At 45.0% G+C, this 16,321-nt stretch overlaps 2 protein-coding genes, 1 non-coding gene and 1 pseudogene across 3 annotated transcripts; all 4 read left to right on the forward strand.

Moving 5' to 3' along the window:
- Positions 1–279: 279 nt before the first annotated feature.
- On the forward strand, positions 280–1,870 carry LOC119312906 (receptor kinase-like protein Xa21). The gene has a single exon (XM_037588690.1). The coding sequence runs from the start codon at positions 295–297 to the stop codon at positions 1,759–1,761; it is 1,467 nt and encodes a 488-aa protein (XP_037444587.1). The 5' UTR covers positions 280–294; the 3' UTR covers positions 1,762–1,870.
- A 5,830-nt stretch (positions 1,871–7,700) lies between these two features.
- Positions 7,701–7,771, forward strand: TRNAC-GCA. The gene has a single exon. It is a non-coding gene; the product is annotated as a tRNA-Cys (tRNA).
- Positions 7,772–9,531: 1,760 nt separating this feature from the next.
- Positions 9,532–10,466, forward strand: LOC119310711 (annotated as a pseudogene).
- On the forward strand, positions 10,461–14,403 carry LOC119312905 (ribosomal protein S3, mitochondrial). Its single transcript, XM_037588689.1, has 2 exons — positions 10,461–10,758; positions 12,498–14,403. The coding sequence occupies exons 1-2, from the start codon at positions 10,685–10,687 to the stop codon at positions 14,107–14,109; spliced, it is 1,686 nt and encodes a 561-aa protein (XP_037444586.1). The 5' UTR covers positions 10,461–10,684; the 3' UTR covers positions 14,110–14,403.
- Positions 14,404–16,321: the final 1,918 nt, after the last annotated feature.

The following is a 16,321-nucleotide window of genomic DNA, read 5'->3' on the forward strand; positions in this document are numbered from 1 at the left end:
TCTTCCGTTTTTTATTTTTCTAAAAGAAGACGGAAGAAAGTTGTGCACTGACTTGAGACTTGACACAGCTGGAGAAGCAGCTATTTCTGTGGCCTAGAGGTTTTTGTCCGCTTTTCCTGGACATGCGGCGCACGTTTGCTTGGCCCGCCGTGTGGACGCCGGCAAGGTGTTGAATTCCATGGACTGATCGATGAGCCTGTGGCTCTGGGAAGGATGGGAGTCCATATAAAATCACCACTACCCCCACAAGCTGTTCACGGCACATAGGTAAAGTAAACAACCCAGCTCAATATAATGGCCGATCTACCTATGTCTTTCTGTATTCCCATCTTCCTACTAGCCCTACTCTCGGCCGTCTCGGTTTCTTCTTCCACTCCGACCAACGGCAATGGCAGTGACACTGATCTGGCCGCGCTGCTAGCTTTCAAAGCCCAGCTTGCCGACCCTCACCGAATCCTTGCCGATAACTGGACCATTGGCACATCTTTTTGCCACTGGATCGGTATCTCGTGCAGCAGGCGCCGGCAACGGGTCACCTCTCTATCGTTGCAGGGCATGCCTCTCTTTGGGACTTTGGCACCTCATGTCGGTAACCTCTCTTTTCTCTCTGCCCTTAGCTTCGCACACACCAGTCTCACAGGCTCAATTCCGATCGAACTTGGTAGGCTACATCGTCTAAGATATCTGAATCTTAGCAGCAATAGTTTGTCAAGTGCCATACCTGCTGCCCTAGGGAACCTCACGAGGATAGAGATCCTTGATCTATCTAGGAACCATCTCTCAGGCCAGATCCCTCTTGAATTGCTATTACATATGCAAAATCTTAGGAAAATTAATCTGAATGCAAATTACTTGAGTGGCCATATATCACCATATGTGTTCAACAACACACCTTCGTTGGCATACATAAGTTTTGGAAACAACAGCCTGTCAGGTCCTATACCACACACCGTTGCATCCCTATCCATGCTTGAAATCTTAAACTTACAGCTTAATCAATTCTCTGGCATAGTACCGCAGGCCATGTACAACATGTCTAGGTTGCAAGTCATTTCACTCATACTCAATAAACTAAATGGAATGTTTCCAAGCAATCAAACTTTCAGCTTGCCAATGTTGCAATTTTTTGGACTAGGTGGTAACAAATTTTCTGGCCGGTTTCCATCGGAGCTTGCATCATGTAGATACCTACAAGTACTTGATTTGTCTGCAAATTCTTTTGTGGATGGCGTGCCAACATGGTTAGCCAAATTGCCGCACCTCCGAAAGCTAAATTTGGGTTTTAATAACCTTATTGGCTCGATCCCATATGCTCTTAGTAATCTCACCAGTCTTACCCCTCTAGGACTCGAATTCGGTAATCTAACAGGTAATATTCCACCAGACTTAGGTCTTATGAAGGAACTCTCATATCTTTATCTTGGAGTCAATCAGTTGATAGGTCAAATTCCAACTTCCCTTGGTAATTTGTCCAAACTGTCTTACCTAGGTTTGGCAAAGAATCAATTATCTGGCAAAGTACCAACAATATTTGAAAAAAGTATAGCTTTGAAAAAGCTTGATTTGGCAGGGAATAATTTAGAGGGGAGTTTAGATTTCTTGTCGCCTCTTTTCAAGTATGGAAACCTCCGAGCCCTTGCGGTAGAAGTTAATTCTTTCACTGGTGTCCTCCCTAGCCTTGTGGGAAATCTCACCTCACAACTAACCATTTTCCTTGCTTCTGACAACAAGTTAATAGGTGGACTACCACGAAATGATTGAGAACTAGGACGGGGTCGAAATGCATTTTATTCTTAGTATTAAAAAAGTATTGCATGACCGAATAATTCAAGGAGGGGCGCACAGCGGGGAGGGTCCTTTTTAGTAGATGACTCGTCGGGCCGTCAGAGCGGGACTTCTTTGGTAAAAATAACTTGATTCTATTCCTTTTTAGTAAGGAGGCGGCATTTCCCATAAGGAAAGGTATGTCATTTACAACCCCGGCGTATTGAGGCCGCTTGAAGGCCCCGCTCACCCGAAGTGATTTATCAAAATTCTTCTTTCTCGATGGTGATCGGTCATGGTATCCATAACGTTGCATCTTTTTCGGCCAAATCCGGATTTCGTTTTGCTTCTCCCGGTCGATCGACTCGACTCTTTTCCCTGCCCCCCTGCCTCTCACTTCGTTTCGTTCTTCCTCTGTACCCTCGCTTGAATGAAGACACCCGATCGGCCCGACTTTCCCAAATGTCGGCCACCAGCCCTTTTCCTGTAGTACGGGTCTTGATTTCTTGTCTTGTTTTCGTTTTAGTCGTGGTGATCGCCCGGGAAGAAAGAAATGAATGAATGTCCTTTTGGGAAAATGTAGAATAATACACCTACCGAGACGAAAGCCAAGGGCGAGTTTCGTAGGTGGACGTATCGAACTAAAATAAGATCTAAGATTGACATCTTGATACAATGATTTACCATAATAATAAATAGAGTCAATGGTGACAGAGCCGTGGGAAGAGCCGCTTCTTTTTTGCGGCGGGGGCTTCCATTCACCAGCGCAGACTACATACACGTGCTCTCTGAACCGTGCTAGATAGTCACCCATCACACGGCTCTCAAACCCAACCTGTGGTGGATCCCGGGGGACAAAGCAAAGTCAAAGCGCTTGATCCTTTGCCCCATACTTTGAGATCTTCCTCCCCGCCGATCAAGCAGCAACGCAGCTCGTGATAGGCTTAGCTTAAGCCGCTAACGTTCGGTTCGGATAAGTAAAGTCCCTTCGGTCGGTTCGCTCAGGTGGTCTTCCCTTATTTTCCCTAACGTTCAGAGTTGTTCTGGTTTGAGAAAGGAGCACCGCCAAGTCCACTAGGGGCGCCCTGAATGAATAAGAAATGGACAGCTGAGGTCAGGCTTGCATGAAAAAAGAAGATAATAAGTTAGATGTACACACCTGAGGTTGGTAAGAACTGAGGGACAATGCCCCCCCCCCCTCACAGGGCCCATCAGCGAAAGCAACTGCTACTTAATCGTAGGTTTGCTTTCGTGCAAGGCCCCCGCTGCTGGAACAGGCGGTTGTCATTTTCAAGTAAACGCCCCGCCCCCTTTCTTTGCCCGCCGGCCGCCTAGCTCGTTATTCTTTGAGATCTGGATAGAGTCTCGCTTCGGGGCGGGGGAAGCATGGATTCGATAGATCTATCGAATCCATGCTGCAAGCAGCAAGCGTAGGCTAAAAAGGCAATAGTCTAACGTTGGGGTAGGGCGCGCCAAAACAACCGGGGGCCCCGGAGGGGTCAGTACAAAAGTACTATATTCTTTCCACTTACTTTCATTGGCTAGCTGCCTTTTGTAGCGCGCGTACTCTGATCCTCTTCTACGAATCTACAACTCTCTTTACTGAGCGAGACTTCATCTATATCCCTAAAAGTGGATTTGGATTCCCATTTATTCTTTGAATGACAGCTTCAACTAGGCTCCACCTTAGAGAGGGTTTTCGGTTTGAATCAAGATAGGGTCAGGGGCGCGTTGGAACGGTAGCTGCTTAGTCTCATCCGAGAGTCCAATCTCTTTTGTGCTTGCTTTTGTGTCTTTGAATAAAAAAGAAAGAAGGGGGTCGATTTAGGCTCCTTCCCTTCCACTGCATAGCTGCGCTATCAGGTACTACGAGCCCTCTGCCCCACGCATCTAACCAGCTCGCGTGGTTCACCGGTTCCACCGAAAACTCTCATTTGTTGAAGCGGAGCATAGTGTGGCGTCGAGCGAGAAAGGTCTCTTTTTTGGTTTATTCACTGATCTGAAATGAAACTTAGCACTTGTTTTTTTATTGATTCCTGGGGCTAGGCGTTCGCAGAATCAGTCTATCCGAACCGCAGACGCACTTTTCAGATCAGTGACGGCCTCTCCAGCAGAGCTGGGCGCCGGGGCCCTGGATGCGCTAGCGATCGGCACATTAGGGGAGTACTTGCCCGGGTTACTCGGCCTGGTATCCTTATCCTCGCGTTCATGATATCTACATTCAACTGTGCCCCGGAGACACGGTCGAAGCACGCCCGCCCCGTGTGCGTCTTTCACGACATGCTCTGGTCTCGGGTTTCTTCCTGTGGTATTCTAGCGTTAGAAGAAGTCGTGTCCGTCCCGGACATCTGCAACGTCCTCTCACGCCTTTTTTGGGGGGACAAACAAAGATCAGGAAAAGACGGACCGAACCCATTCGGTGACTTTCGCGGTCGCCCTCACTGAACCGACTTGGATCTGAACTACGATTCAGATCAAGTCTTACCGAAATTGGATTTCCTTTTCGTGCCATATGTCGCTTAGACTTTACTTTTTCCCCTTTCCGCCCTTTCCTCTATTTGTTCGATAGGGTCTTCGTTTTATTCGAATTCTAAACCCATTGTCGTCCACAGTTTCCTTGTCGACGCGAAGGGGCCAGCAGCCCCCAAACCAAAGTCTGAGATCAAAACTCATACCGCGGTTGTGGCTTGAAGGCCGCATGGAAGTTCTGAAATATTTAGAGAGTATGTGTTAGTACGAGATCGCGCTATCAACTTATTTCATCTTTCTCGATGATTAGGACAAAATTGTATCCCTTAGGAACCGTACATGCACCTTTGTTTGGATGCCGATCTAATATTGTTACAATACGAAATACTTGAAGGCCACACGCAATTGACTCACCTACATTTTATGCTCCCACCCTTTTGTAGAAAAAGCCTCTGCCTCTGGGGAAGTGCTCACATCAACTCCAATTTGGATGGAGCTTCTCGATGGGTTAGAGCGTTTGCGAACCAAAAAGGGGAAAAACCCATCCTCCAAAGTAGTGAAGTGAGCCAGTACAATAAGACAATAGGTCTCATGGGCCAAGCCTGCTATCAGGCAGTGAGTGGGAATCAATCCTGAAAGAGAGAAGGTCTAGTGCTCTCAGAAAATATTTGATTCACCAAAAAATTGGCTTTATCAGACCAATCCATGTTCAGAAGCCTTCCATCAAAAGTCAGTGGTCTAGGCCGCTTTCCTTGACTTTGAGTTGGATCTCATTCTTCTTCCCGGCACAAAAAGAGGGTAGACTTCATCCGAGACACATGGGTTCTTTTGCTTCCTTCAAAGAACTCGTCTTTGAGCCTCTAAAAAGAAGGGCATAGTATCCCAGCCACCTAGACCACCTAAAAGGAAGGAATTGGTCTTTAGCTTTGAGTGATCCAATCATTGGTGAATGGGTTCAGTAAGGTAGAAGGAAAGGGCCCCTCCCGACCTGGGAAATTCACAGCAGGAAAGACTGGCGCCGATCAGCGAAAGCGAACCCTTCAGTACATCGCGTTCAGCCCTCCCTCAAAATCCCATTTGTTTTATTGAGGAATCACTCTTGATCCTCTAAAGGCTCTTCTCCGTCTATAACTCAAAGTCCATCTGTCTCTCGTGGAAGCGCTTTAGAGTGCCTAGAAGATCCAGCAAACGGGGGTGCCAATGCTGTCCCAACACCAGATCACGGTAGGTAGCTGCTTTAAAGAGGTTGGGAGACAGACTGGTGAACAATCTTCTTCTTGTTTTCTCCGACCTAGAGCACTCTTTTTTTCAATCGTACGAAGAAACTCCGTGAAAAACCCAGCTATCACTCCTATGAGACGGCTAACTCCCAACTCCCGATACATTCTTTAGAGTCGACCAAAGGACTCGTTGGTTTGGACATAGTTTCTTTGTTCCTGTGTTTCTGTTTTGCTCTCCCCCTTTTTTCACTTAGTTTAGTTGGAATGGAAAGAGAACTTCCTTCAGTTTTTCTTTTTTTTTTGTTGCCTGGTTCGGTCTCTCCGAGTGGAATAAGTGGATCCTTCTTCTTTTTCCTGACTGATGAAGGTCGAAACTGAAGATCGAATCAAGCGGAGTCTGGATTCCTATGTTCGTACCAACTCAAATGATTGATGAATTGGATCTTGAGTATGCTCACTTCGCTACTCAGCAAGGGTGAAAGAATGACAAAGAGACTGACATCACAGAGGATGGGAAGGACCCAATCGCCTGCCTCTTTCTTGGTCCACCCCCCCCCCTGGTGGGTACTTTATAGCTCACAACACGAGATAGGCAGATATGTGACATAGAAAAATTGCTTTCATTGACAACAAGACTCTCTTCCTGATTGGGATTGGTCTGTGCAGGATCTCCTTCCCTATGAGACTCTTGCTTCCCTTTGAAAGAGGCAGACCCCTACTTCAATTGTCATCTGACGCCTCTACCCCAGCTGTGGACTCAGACCTCTCACAACCAAAAAAAAGAAAATCAAAATCAAACGAATCCGAATATAACCAATCTATCGCCTTTGATGACTCGTTGACAGCCTCCTCAACCCAAGCTTCCATCTCCTGCTCCAGACATCGGCGCTTGCCCGCGCCAGTCCATGAAAGGTGGATGAAGGTGAGTTTGACTACGAACTCGAGGATGCTGGGAACGATCTCTTTTTGGGGAATCACTCCCGTCGAGAGGCCCTCTTCCTCCCTTTTTCTGAATCTGGTAGAGAGGCAAAAGAGAAGTCCAGAGAGACCTCGACTCTTTCAGGGAAAGGAGGGAGATCGAATGCGAGATGGAGTCCCTGCCGAATGGAATGGACATCCTTGGGGACAGCTGTGTAAGACTTAATTTACCAAAAAATGGGACGGAAAAACTACTAAAAAGATCACAAGAAACCTAGCTCAAAGTGAATGGAGAGAGAACCCCTGTGCCTTGGAAGGATCTGAAGCTGTTCGGACACTCATGGACAAGTGAACTCCAATCCAGGATCCCTCGAAAAGTGAAGTGAACTAGCCAGGTAGAACAGTCAGGTTAGGAAAAGAGTCTTTCATGTCAAGGTGAACATAGACAGACAAGGTTAGTTTGTTTTCCTTAATTCTCAGAGAAAAGACTCGTTGCTGGAACCGAGAGCACTGGCGATTGCTTTCTTTCTGACCTTCAGCCGAGAAATTCCATACCTTCCACCGACTTCTTTTGTGTGTGGCCAGAACGTGATGCTTTCCAATGCCGAGTACTTTTCTTAACAATGTATGAAGCCCGTAAAACCGAAATCGATCCAAATCCACGACCTTGACGATCGAGGAAAAAGGGTATGTATTATTATGGTGTGAGCCTTCTTTCTTTTTGGCCTTAGATTATCATAAGCGAGGAATGGTGCGTGCTAGCCTTCAGACTATACTTTATTGTAGGGAAAGGGAAAAAATGGAGAATATCTTTAAGAACCCTAGAAAGAATTTCACTTGGAGCAACAGGGGTCAGGTCACACTATATCAATATCATAATTCTCTTTTTTTTAATTGATACTGATTAGCCGTAAATCAATTTGATTTTGTTATGCCATTAAGGAAACACTATTTGGGATACAATACCCATTTTAGAACCGTTCACTACTAACAAATAGAATTTATAAAAATAACAAATAATAACAAATAATATAGTTAATGGTTCCAATTTTTCCTAAATTTGCTGTGACTGGAAATCCTTTCTCTTTTCAATAGAAAGAGAAGGTATTTAAGCAATGTGTGTTTTGAGATACAATCAATCGAAGAGAATAAAACTGGGTCCAATAAAAAACAGGAATGAATTTATTAAAAGGGATTGGAAAGGGATAAGTACAAAGGGATTCAACGATCTAAAAAAAATCAAAAAGGGTTTAATAATCCCCTCCTACGAATAAAAATTAGTAAAATAATGTGGATGAATAATATTTTGCTCTATTTTGGATCGGATTTGGCGGCATGGCCAAGCGGTAAGGCAGGGGACTGCAAATCCTTTATCCCCAGTTCAAATCTGGGTGTCGCCTGACCAAAAAAATACTTAGGATTTCTTATTGTACTGATTGAACTCGACAAATTCTTGCCCTGCATAAGCAAAGGAAAAGAACTAGGCCTGTCGATACTGGATTTTACCATAGTTCTAGTTCTAAAAAAGACTGTCAATTTCTTCTTAAAAATAGGGCTCTGGCAGGGTTCTGGGTAGTGGCCCAAACCGATACCAATAGGGATGAGGGATATATACTTATGAATTTCATAATTGATTCTATTCCGCAATTCATAACTACGAAAGTAAGAGGTCGGAAATCTTTTTATCCAAAGGTCCCTAAAGGACATTCCTTTTTTGCTCCTAGGATTGAAGAAGAGATTATACGAAAGACTATCAAGACTTCCTAATTATCTGACACTACCTACACTAAAGTAAGGTCTACTGACTCTGTCTGGAATTAGATTGGATAGGCTGATGGGAAATTTAGGAGTTGTGGAAAGAAGAGACTTTCTTTCCATACTTACGAGAGACTCCGAGTACTCAAACATTCAATCAGGATGGTCGGTTAGCTCTTATCTTTTAGAATAACTTAGTAAAAAAAAGTAAAAGTAATAAAGAAAATGAATCTCCTAACTCGGTAGCCCATGAGGTTCCAATGGTTAGTTTTGGATTTTTTCAGGCAAGAAAGCAAAGAAGAAGGGAGGATTCTCTATTACCAACTTCCCCCATTGTCCTGTCCTCATTGGTCATTCATCTTTCCCGATCTAGTGCCATCGTTCTTCAAGGTGCCGGAGGGTTTGAAGCATACCTACTACCCCTCCCCTGAGCTTAGTTCAGAGTTGCCTCAGCGCGCTCGAGTAATAACTGGGAAAATCAAGGCTGGACAGGTCTTCGAGCCAACTTCAGGAAGAAATGCAAGTGAAAGAGAATGCTCTCGAGGGCGCAGGAGTCTTTTCTTTCTTATTTGAAATCCAAATCGAAATGCCTCAACTTGATAAATTAACTTATTTCTCACAATTCTTCTGGTTATGTCTTCTCCTCTTTGTTGGAAGATGAGTACACATCGGGTAATCCGCCCACGAGAGCCCAATCACAAGAGGCTCATACAGAAAGCAATCAGCCCATAGCCCAATATCGAGACCACAGCCTATTATTCAAACCACAAAGGATCCGTCTTTCATCGTCCAATCTTCTCGATCGAACATATTGACATCAATACTCCTTTCCATGGCCATTCACGGCCCGCGAAGATCAACCACTCGTGCCCGAGATCACTATCCAATCAAAAACCGGACTTCCAAGATCCATCTCACTCAGACCCTTTTGAATGTAGCGGATAACAACGGAGTGGGGCTATCGAATTGATATGTATTCGAATCTTAGGAGCTGGTAATCACTGATATGCTCATATTGGTGACGTTATTGTTGCTGTAATCAAAGAAGCAGTGCCCAAAATGCCTCTAGAAAGATCAGACATAAGTAAGACGAGTTGTAATTGTACGTACATGTAAAGAACTCAAACGTGACAACGGTATGATAATACGATATGATGACGGTTGTCATTGATCAAGAAGGAAATCCAAAAGGAACTCGAGTTTTTGGTGCGATCGCTCGGGAATTGAGACTTATGAATTTCACTAAAAGAGTCTCATGAGCTCCTGAGGTATTAAAAATACTAGTAGTAGAGACTATGATATAGTAGGGTATCAGAATATAGATCAATTAGTAGATTGTGTCTGACGCATATACATGAAAAAAAAGAATAATTAGATAATAATAAGAATAAGAATTCAAATCTTAATAAAAGGAAGGGTTCGAATAGCATCTACTAATATTACCGAAAACTTTGTGAAAATACTTCTACGAGAAGGTTTTATTGAAAACGTTCGAAAACCATAGGGAAAGTAACAAATCTTTCTTGGCACGTGCCCCTGCTCCTGGTCTTCGAACTAGTCATTAATGGTCGGCAACATAGGTACCCTTTTTCGGTATGCGTTGCGAACACTTTCATTTTTAGCGTCTCATCTTCTCTGGAGAAGCTCAAATCGAACGGATAGAGCAGATGGTCCAACTACAGAACTTCTTCTTTTTCATTACTTCCATGGTCGTGCCCCGTGGCACGGCAGCACCCGTACTATTGAAATGGTTCGTCAGTAGAGATGTTCCCACTGGTGCCTCTTCTTCCAATGGTACTATAATTCCTATTCCTATCCCTTTATTCCCCTTTTTGGTCTATCTACATTTAAGGAAATTCATACGCTCCATGGACAGAGCAAAAAGTGGAGTGTTGGTCAAAGCAAGCCGCCCTATTCTATTACCAGACAAAATGGAGAGAAGCTCATCCGCTAGAAATGCTTTATTTCATTTCGTTCCCGTTCTTCATTTCCTTATTATCGAATCCATGGGGGACTTGTCATATTTAGAATCTTTCTGCGGTCTGCTCTGTTTACAATTCTTTCGTACTCTCTTCTCTTTACCACGCGATAGGTCAGCGAAGCGTGAGCGGGCGCTCCGAAGTAAAGGCCAAACACTTCGGCCTAAGGGGAATGAGCAACAAAATGACAAGATGAGGTGCCCCGGGCACCCCCATATAGAAAGAAGGGTCGAAGGTTTTGGGCCTGTAGCTTTCCCCGCCCCCCCCCTCGTCGAGTGGTGCTTGTTTGGGGGGTGTGCCACCAGAAAGCAGGCTTGAAGCTCTCGCCTTACCAACGAGCCGACTGCTGATCTCGTACTAACACATACTCTCTAAATATTTCAGAACTTGCATGCGGCCTTCAAGCCACAACCGCGGTATGAGTTCTGATCTCAGACTTTGGTTTGGGGGCTGCTGGCCCCTTCGCGTCGACAAGGAAACTGTGGATGACAATGGGTTTAGAATTCGAATAAAACGAAGACCCTATCGAACAAATAGAGGAAAGGGCGGAAAGGGGAAAAAGTAAAGTCTAAGCGACATATGGCACGAAAAGGAAATCCAATTTCGGTAAGACTTGATCTGAATCGTAGTTCAGATCCAAGTCGGTTCAGTGAGGGCGACCGCGAAAGTCACCGAATGGGTTCGGTCCGTCTTTTCCTGATCTTTGTTTGTCCCCCCAAAAAAGGCGTGAGAGGACGTTGCAGATGTCCGGGACGGACACGACTTCTTCTAACGCTAGAAGACCACAGGAAGAAACCCGGGACCAGAGCATGTCGTGAAAGACGCACACGGGGCGGGCGTGCTTCGACCGTGTCTCCGGGGCACAGTTGAATGTAGATATCATGAACGCGAGGATAAGGATACCAGGCCGAGAAACCCGGGCAAGTACTCCCCTAATGTGCCGATCGCTAGCGCATCCAGGGCCCCGGCGCCCAGCTCTGCTGGAGAGGCCGTCACTGATCTGAAAAGTGCGTCTGCGGTTCGGATAGACTGATTCTGCGAACGCCTAGCCCCAGGAATCAATAAAAAAACAAGTGTTAAGTTTCATTTCAGATCAGTGAATAAACCAAAAAAGAGACCTTTCTCGCTCGACGCCACACTATGCTCCGCTTCAACAAATGAGAGTTTTCGGTGGAACCGGTGAACCACGCGAGCTGGTTAGATGCGTGGGGCAGAGGGCTCGTAGTACCTGATAGCGCAGCTATGCAGTGGAAGGGAAGGAGCCTAAATCGACCCCCTTCTTTCTTTTTTATTCAAAGACACAAAAGCAAGCACAAAAGAGATTGGACTCTCGGATGAGACTAAGCAGCTACCGTTCCGACGCGCCCCTGACCCTATCTTGATTCAAACCGAAAACCCTCTCTAAGGTGGAGCCTAGTTGAAGCTGTCATTCAAAGAATAAATGGGAATCCAAATCCACTTTTAGGGATATAGATGAAGTCTCGCTCAGTAAAGAGAGTTGTAGATTCGTAGAAGAGGATCAGAGTACGCGCGCTACAAAAGGCAGCTAGCCAATGAAAGTAAGTGGAAAGAATATAGTACTTTTGTACTGACCCCTCCGGGGCCCCCGGTTGTTTTGGCGCGCCCTACCCCAACGTTAGACTATTGCCTTTTTAGCCTACGCTTGCTGCTTGCAGCATGGATTCGATAGATCTATCGAATCCATGCTTCCCCCGCCCCGAAGCGAGACTCTATCCAGATCTCAAAGAATAACGAGCTAGGCGGCCGGCGGGCAAAGAAAGGGGGCGGGGCGTTTACTTGAAAATGACAACCGCCTGTTCCAGCAGCGGGGGACTTGCACGAAAGCAAACCTACGATTAAGTAGCAGTTGCTTTCGCTGATGGGCCCAGTGAGGGGGGGAATTGTCCCTCAGTTCTTACCAACCTCAGGTGTGTACATCTAACTTATTATCTTCTTTTTTCATGCAAGCCTGACCTCAGCTGTCCATTTCTTATTCATTCAGGGCGCCCCTAGTGGACTTGGCGGTGCTCCTTTCTCAAACCAGAACAACTCTGAACGTTAGGGAAAATAAGGGAAGACCACCTGAGCGAACCGACCGAAGGGACTTTACTTATCCGAACCGAACGTTAGCGGCTTAAGCTAAGCCTATCATGAGCTGCGTTGCTGCTTGATCGGCGGGGAGGAAGATCTCAAAGTATGGGGCAAAGGATCAAGCGCTTTGACTTTGCTTTGTCCCCCGGGATCCACCACAGGTTGGGTTTGAGAGCCGTGTGATGGGTGACTATCTAGCACGGTTCAGAGAGCACGTGTATGTAGTCTGCGCTGGTGAATGGAAGCCCCCGCCGCAAAAAAGAAGCGGCTCTTCCCACGGCTCTGTCACCATTGACTCTATTTATTATTATGGTAAATCATTGTATCAAGATGTCAATCTTAGATCTTATTTTAGTTCGATACGTCCACCTACGAAACTCGCCCTTGGCTTTCGTCTCGGTAGGTGTATTATTCTACATTTTCCCAAAAGGACATTCATTCATTTCTTTCTTCCCGGGCGATCACCACGACTAAAACGAAAACAAGACAAGAAATCAAGACCCGTACTACAGGAAAAGGGCTGGTGGCCGACATTTGGGAAAGTCGGGCCGATCGGGTGTCTTCATTCAAGCGAGGGTACAGAGGAAGAACGAAACGAAGTGAGAGGCCGGGGGGCAGGGAAAAGAGTCGAGTCGATCGACCGGGAGAAGCAAAACGAAATCCGGATTTGGCCGAAAAAGATGCAACGTTATGGATACCATGACCGATCACCATCGAGAAAGAAGAATTTTGATAAATCACTTCGGGTGAGCGGGGCCTTCAAGCGGCCTCAATACGCCGGGGTTGTATATGACATACCTTTCCTTATGGGAAATGCCGCCTCCTTACTAAAAAGGAATAGAATCAAGTTATTTTTACCAAAGAAGTCCCGCTCTGACGGCCCGACGAGTCATCTACTAAAAAGGACCCTCCCCGCTGTGCGCCCCTCCTTGAATTATTCGGTCATGCAATACTTTTTTAATACTAAGAATAAAATGCATTTCGACCCCGTCCTAGTTCTCAATCATTTCGTGGCACCGGGTGTGGCTGAACCATCTACGATGGGGGGAGCGAAGGGAGGAAGCTTAGATAAGAGAATACGCTCTCGCATCGCTTTTTTTTTAGAAAGCTCTACCAGCGAGAAAAAGTGTTTGGCCCGAGCCAAAAAGAGGTTGATCCACTTCATTCGCCAAGCGGATGATCTTCGCTTCGCGGGAACAACAAAAACCACCATATCGCTCTTTCCTTTCTTCGGTGCTACCTTCTTTTTTCCAAGGGATGGGGTTGGGGTGTATAATAACCCTTTTTTTGAGTATGCCCGGAAACAACTCCTAGCTCAATTTAGGATCAAATGTAGGAACCTCATGGGTAAGGATAAGGTAATGGAATTGATAGAGAAATTCATAGACCTAGGTAGGATAGGAAAATTGATAAAGGGAATAGAGATGATGATAGAGATCATACTGAGAAAGAGGATAATTCCGTACGGGTACAACTCTTATTTGAACGAAGTGCAAAAAATGCGATCTTTTTTGTCTAATAGAACAAACACTAATACCTTAATTGAGTCGGTAAAGATCAAATCTGTTTATCAAAGTGCTTCTCTGATTGCTCAAGACATCTCTTTTCAACTGAGGAACAATCCAATCTCATTTCGTTCCATTTTTAGTAAAATAGTGAAGGATATTCCATTAATAATGCCAAAAGGGGTGGAGGGGATACGTATTTGTTGTTCTGGTCGATTAGGGGGTGCGGAAATAGCTAGAACTGAATGCGGAAAGTATGGAAAAACATCTTGTAATGTATTTAACCAGAAAATCGATTATGCTCCTGCGGAAGTATCTACTCGTAACGGAATTTCAGGTGTCAAAGTGCGGATCTCATATAGTCAAAATAAGAAGGGACGTGCTATATCCGAAACGTACGAAATATAGTAAATATTTTAAATGCAGATGTAGTAGGGGTCGCGAACCGGATGGTACACAACTTGGTTTTGGAAGATATGGCACCAAAAGTTGTAGAGCTGGTCGTCTTTCATATCGAGCCATTGAAGCAGCGCGTCGGGCTACAATCGGACAATTCCATCGTGCTATGAGCGGACAATTCCGAAGAAATTGTAAGATATGGGTAAGAGTTCTCGCAGATCTTCCTATTACGGGGAAACCCGCAGAAGTTCGAATGGGAAGAGGAAAAGGAAATCCGACGGGTTGGATTGCTCGTGTGTCCATGGGACAAATCCCATTTGAAATGGATGGTGTGAGTTTGTCAAATGCTCGACAAGCCGCTAGATTAGCGGCGCATAAACCATGTTCGTCAACCAAGTTTGTTCAGTGGTCGTAACGTAATTGGTTAGTGGGGAAAAACCGGGCCGGGACTCAAAAGAATTTGGCGAAGTGTTTGTTCCTGAACGAGGGAAGTGGAAAGACAAAGAGGGATAGGGAGCTCGCCTCCTTCTTTTTTGTAATCGCCGAAATTGTACGACGACCCTTCTTGTTCCAGGCATACGACCCTGAGACGTGACGGTGTCACTTTTCCGGCCCGGTAAAGTGACAGTGATATAAATAAGAATAAGAAAGAGAAGCGTGATGTTGTCGTGTTGTCAGCAATCAAATTATCGTAAATAGATAGTACGGTTGCGTTGTTTCAATTTCTGTTCGTACTCTGATTGCTGTGGCTGCAGCTCGATCTTGGCAAATCTCTCAAATGGATGTCAAAAATGCTTTCCTTCATGGTGATCTACATGAGTTTTTTCTATATGCAGCCACCTCTGGGTATTGAAGTTCCTGATGGTCATGTTTGTCACCTTCGAAAGGCCCTCTATGGGAAAAAAGCAACCACCTCGTGCTTGGTTTGAGCGGTTCAGCTCTGTGGTTCAAGCTGCTGGTTTCTCTTCTAGTGAGCATGACCCTGCACTTTTCACTCATACATCTGACCGCGGTCGTACCTTGCTTCTTCTCTATGTTGATGATATGTTGATCACTGGAGATGATCAGAAGTACATTGCTTTTGTTAATAAAAAGTTGAGTGAGCAATTCAAGATGTCAGATTGATTTTCTCTCCGTTATTTTCTGGGAATTGAGGTTGATAAAACTAATGATGGTTACTATCTCTCTCAGCATCGCTATACTCAGGATTTGATCTCACGCTCAGGTCTTACTGATACACACACTGCCGCTACACCCATGGAGCTCCATCTCCAATTGCGCCCTAGTGATGGTACTCCTCTTGAGAGATACCACTCGCTATCGTCATCTTGTAGGCAGCCTTGTGTACCTCACTGTGACCCGGCCTGACATTGCTCATGCAGTCCACATTGTCAGTCAGTTTGTCAGTGGTTACTTGAGGGAGATGCAAATACTTCATTCTTCCATAGTGCTGCCAATGGAAGACACATAAAATGTAATATTGCTTCTTTGGAACATGAAGGAAATGTTATACAAGATGAGAAAGAGTTGCAAGAACACATTTCTAGTTACTATAAGAGACTATTTGGTTCAGAGGACAGGGGGGACATATCTCTTGGTGGAAGCCCCTTGGTCAACAGAGCACATGCTATCAGAACTAGACAATGAAGAGTTGACTAAGCCTTTCACTATGGAGGTTTTAGAGTTAGTAGTTAAAGAGATGAAAACCAATACAGCTCCTGGCCCAGATGGCTTACCAGTAATCTTTTAGAAACAATTTTGGGAGATGGTTAAAGAGATGGTCAAAAGAATGCTTGATAGCCCGCATGCTGAGGAGTTGCAACTTAGAAGACTTAATTATGGGGTGGTTACTCTGATTCCTAAAACGAAAGATGCTGCAACTATCAAGCAATATCGGCCAATATGTTTATATTATGTTTGTTATAAAATTGTGACTAAAGTACTGACAAATAGGCTTGAGAGAGTTGCAGATAAGGTGGTGAGTAAGAGTCAGACGGCATTTATGAAAAACGGAAATATTTTAGATGGGGTGGTCACTATCCATGAGGTGTTTCATGAGCTTAGGAGGACTAAACAAGAGGGGGTCATACTAAAGCTAGACTTTGAAAAAGCATATGACAGGGTGAATTGGGATTTTCTACAAGAGGTTTTGCTTAAAAAGGGTTTTCTTTAGTGAGAAGTGGAGAGGTTGGATTAAACAAGTGGTAGAAGGAGGTGCAGT

This window comes from Triticum dicoccoides, chromosome 5B (genome assembly GCF_002162155.2).
Source record: "Triticum dicoccoides isolate Atlit2015 ecotype Zavitan chromosome 5B, WEW_v2.0, whole genome shotgun sequence".
In the NCBI taxonomy this organism is placed as follows: domain Eukaryota; kingdom Viridiplantae; phylum Streptophyta; class Magnoliopsida; order Poales; family Poaceae; genus Triticum; species Triticum dicoccoides.

Excerpts from the sequence above, each read along its gene's own strand:
- LOC119312906 (XM_037588690.1), top strand. The coding sequence starts at position 295 with ATGGCCGATCTACCTATGTCTTTCTGTATTCCCATCTTCCTACTAGCC.
- LOC119312905 (XM_037588689.1), top strand. The coding sequence starts at position 10,685 with ATGGCACGAAAAGGAAATCCAATTTCGGTAAGACTTGATCTGAATCGT. Across the intron at positions 10,759-12,497 it reads GATCCAAGTCGGTTCAGTGA|TTATTATTATGGTAAATCAT; the intron begins GGGCGACCGCGA and ends CATTGACTCTAT.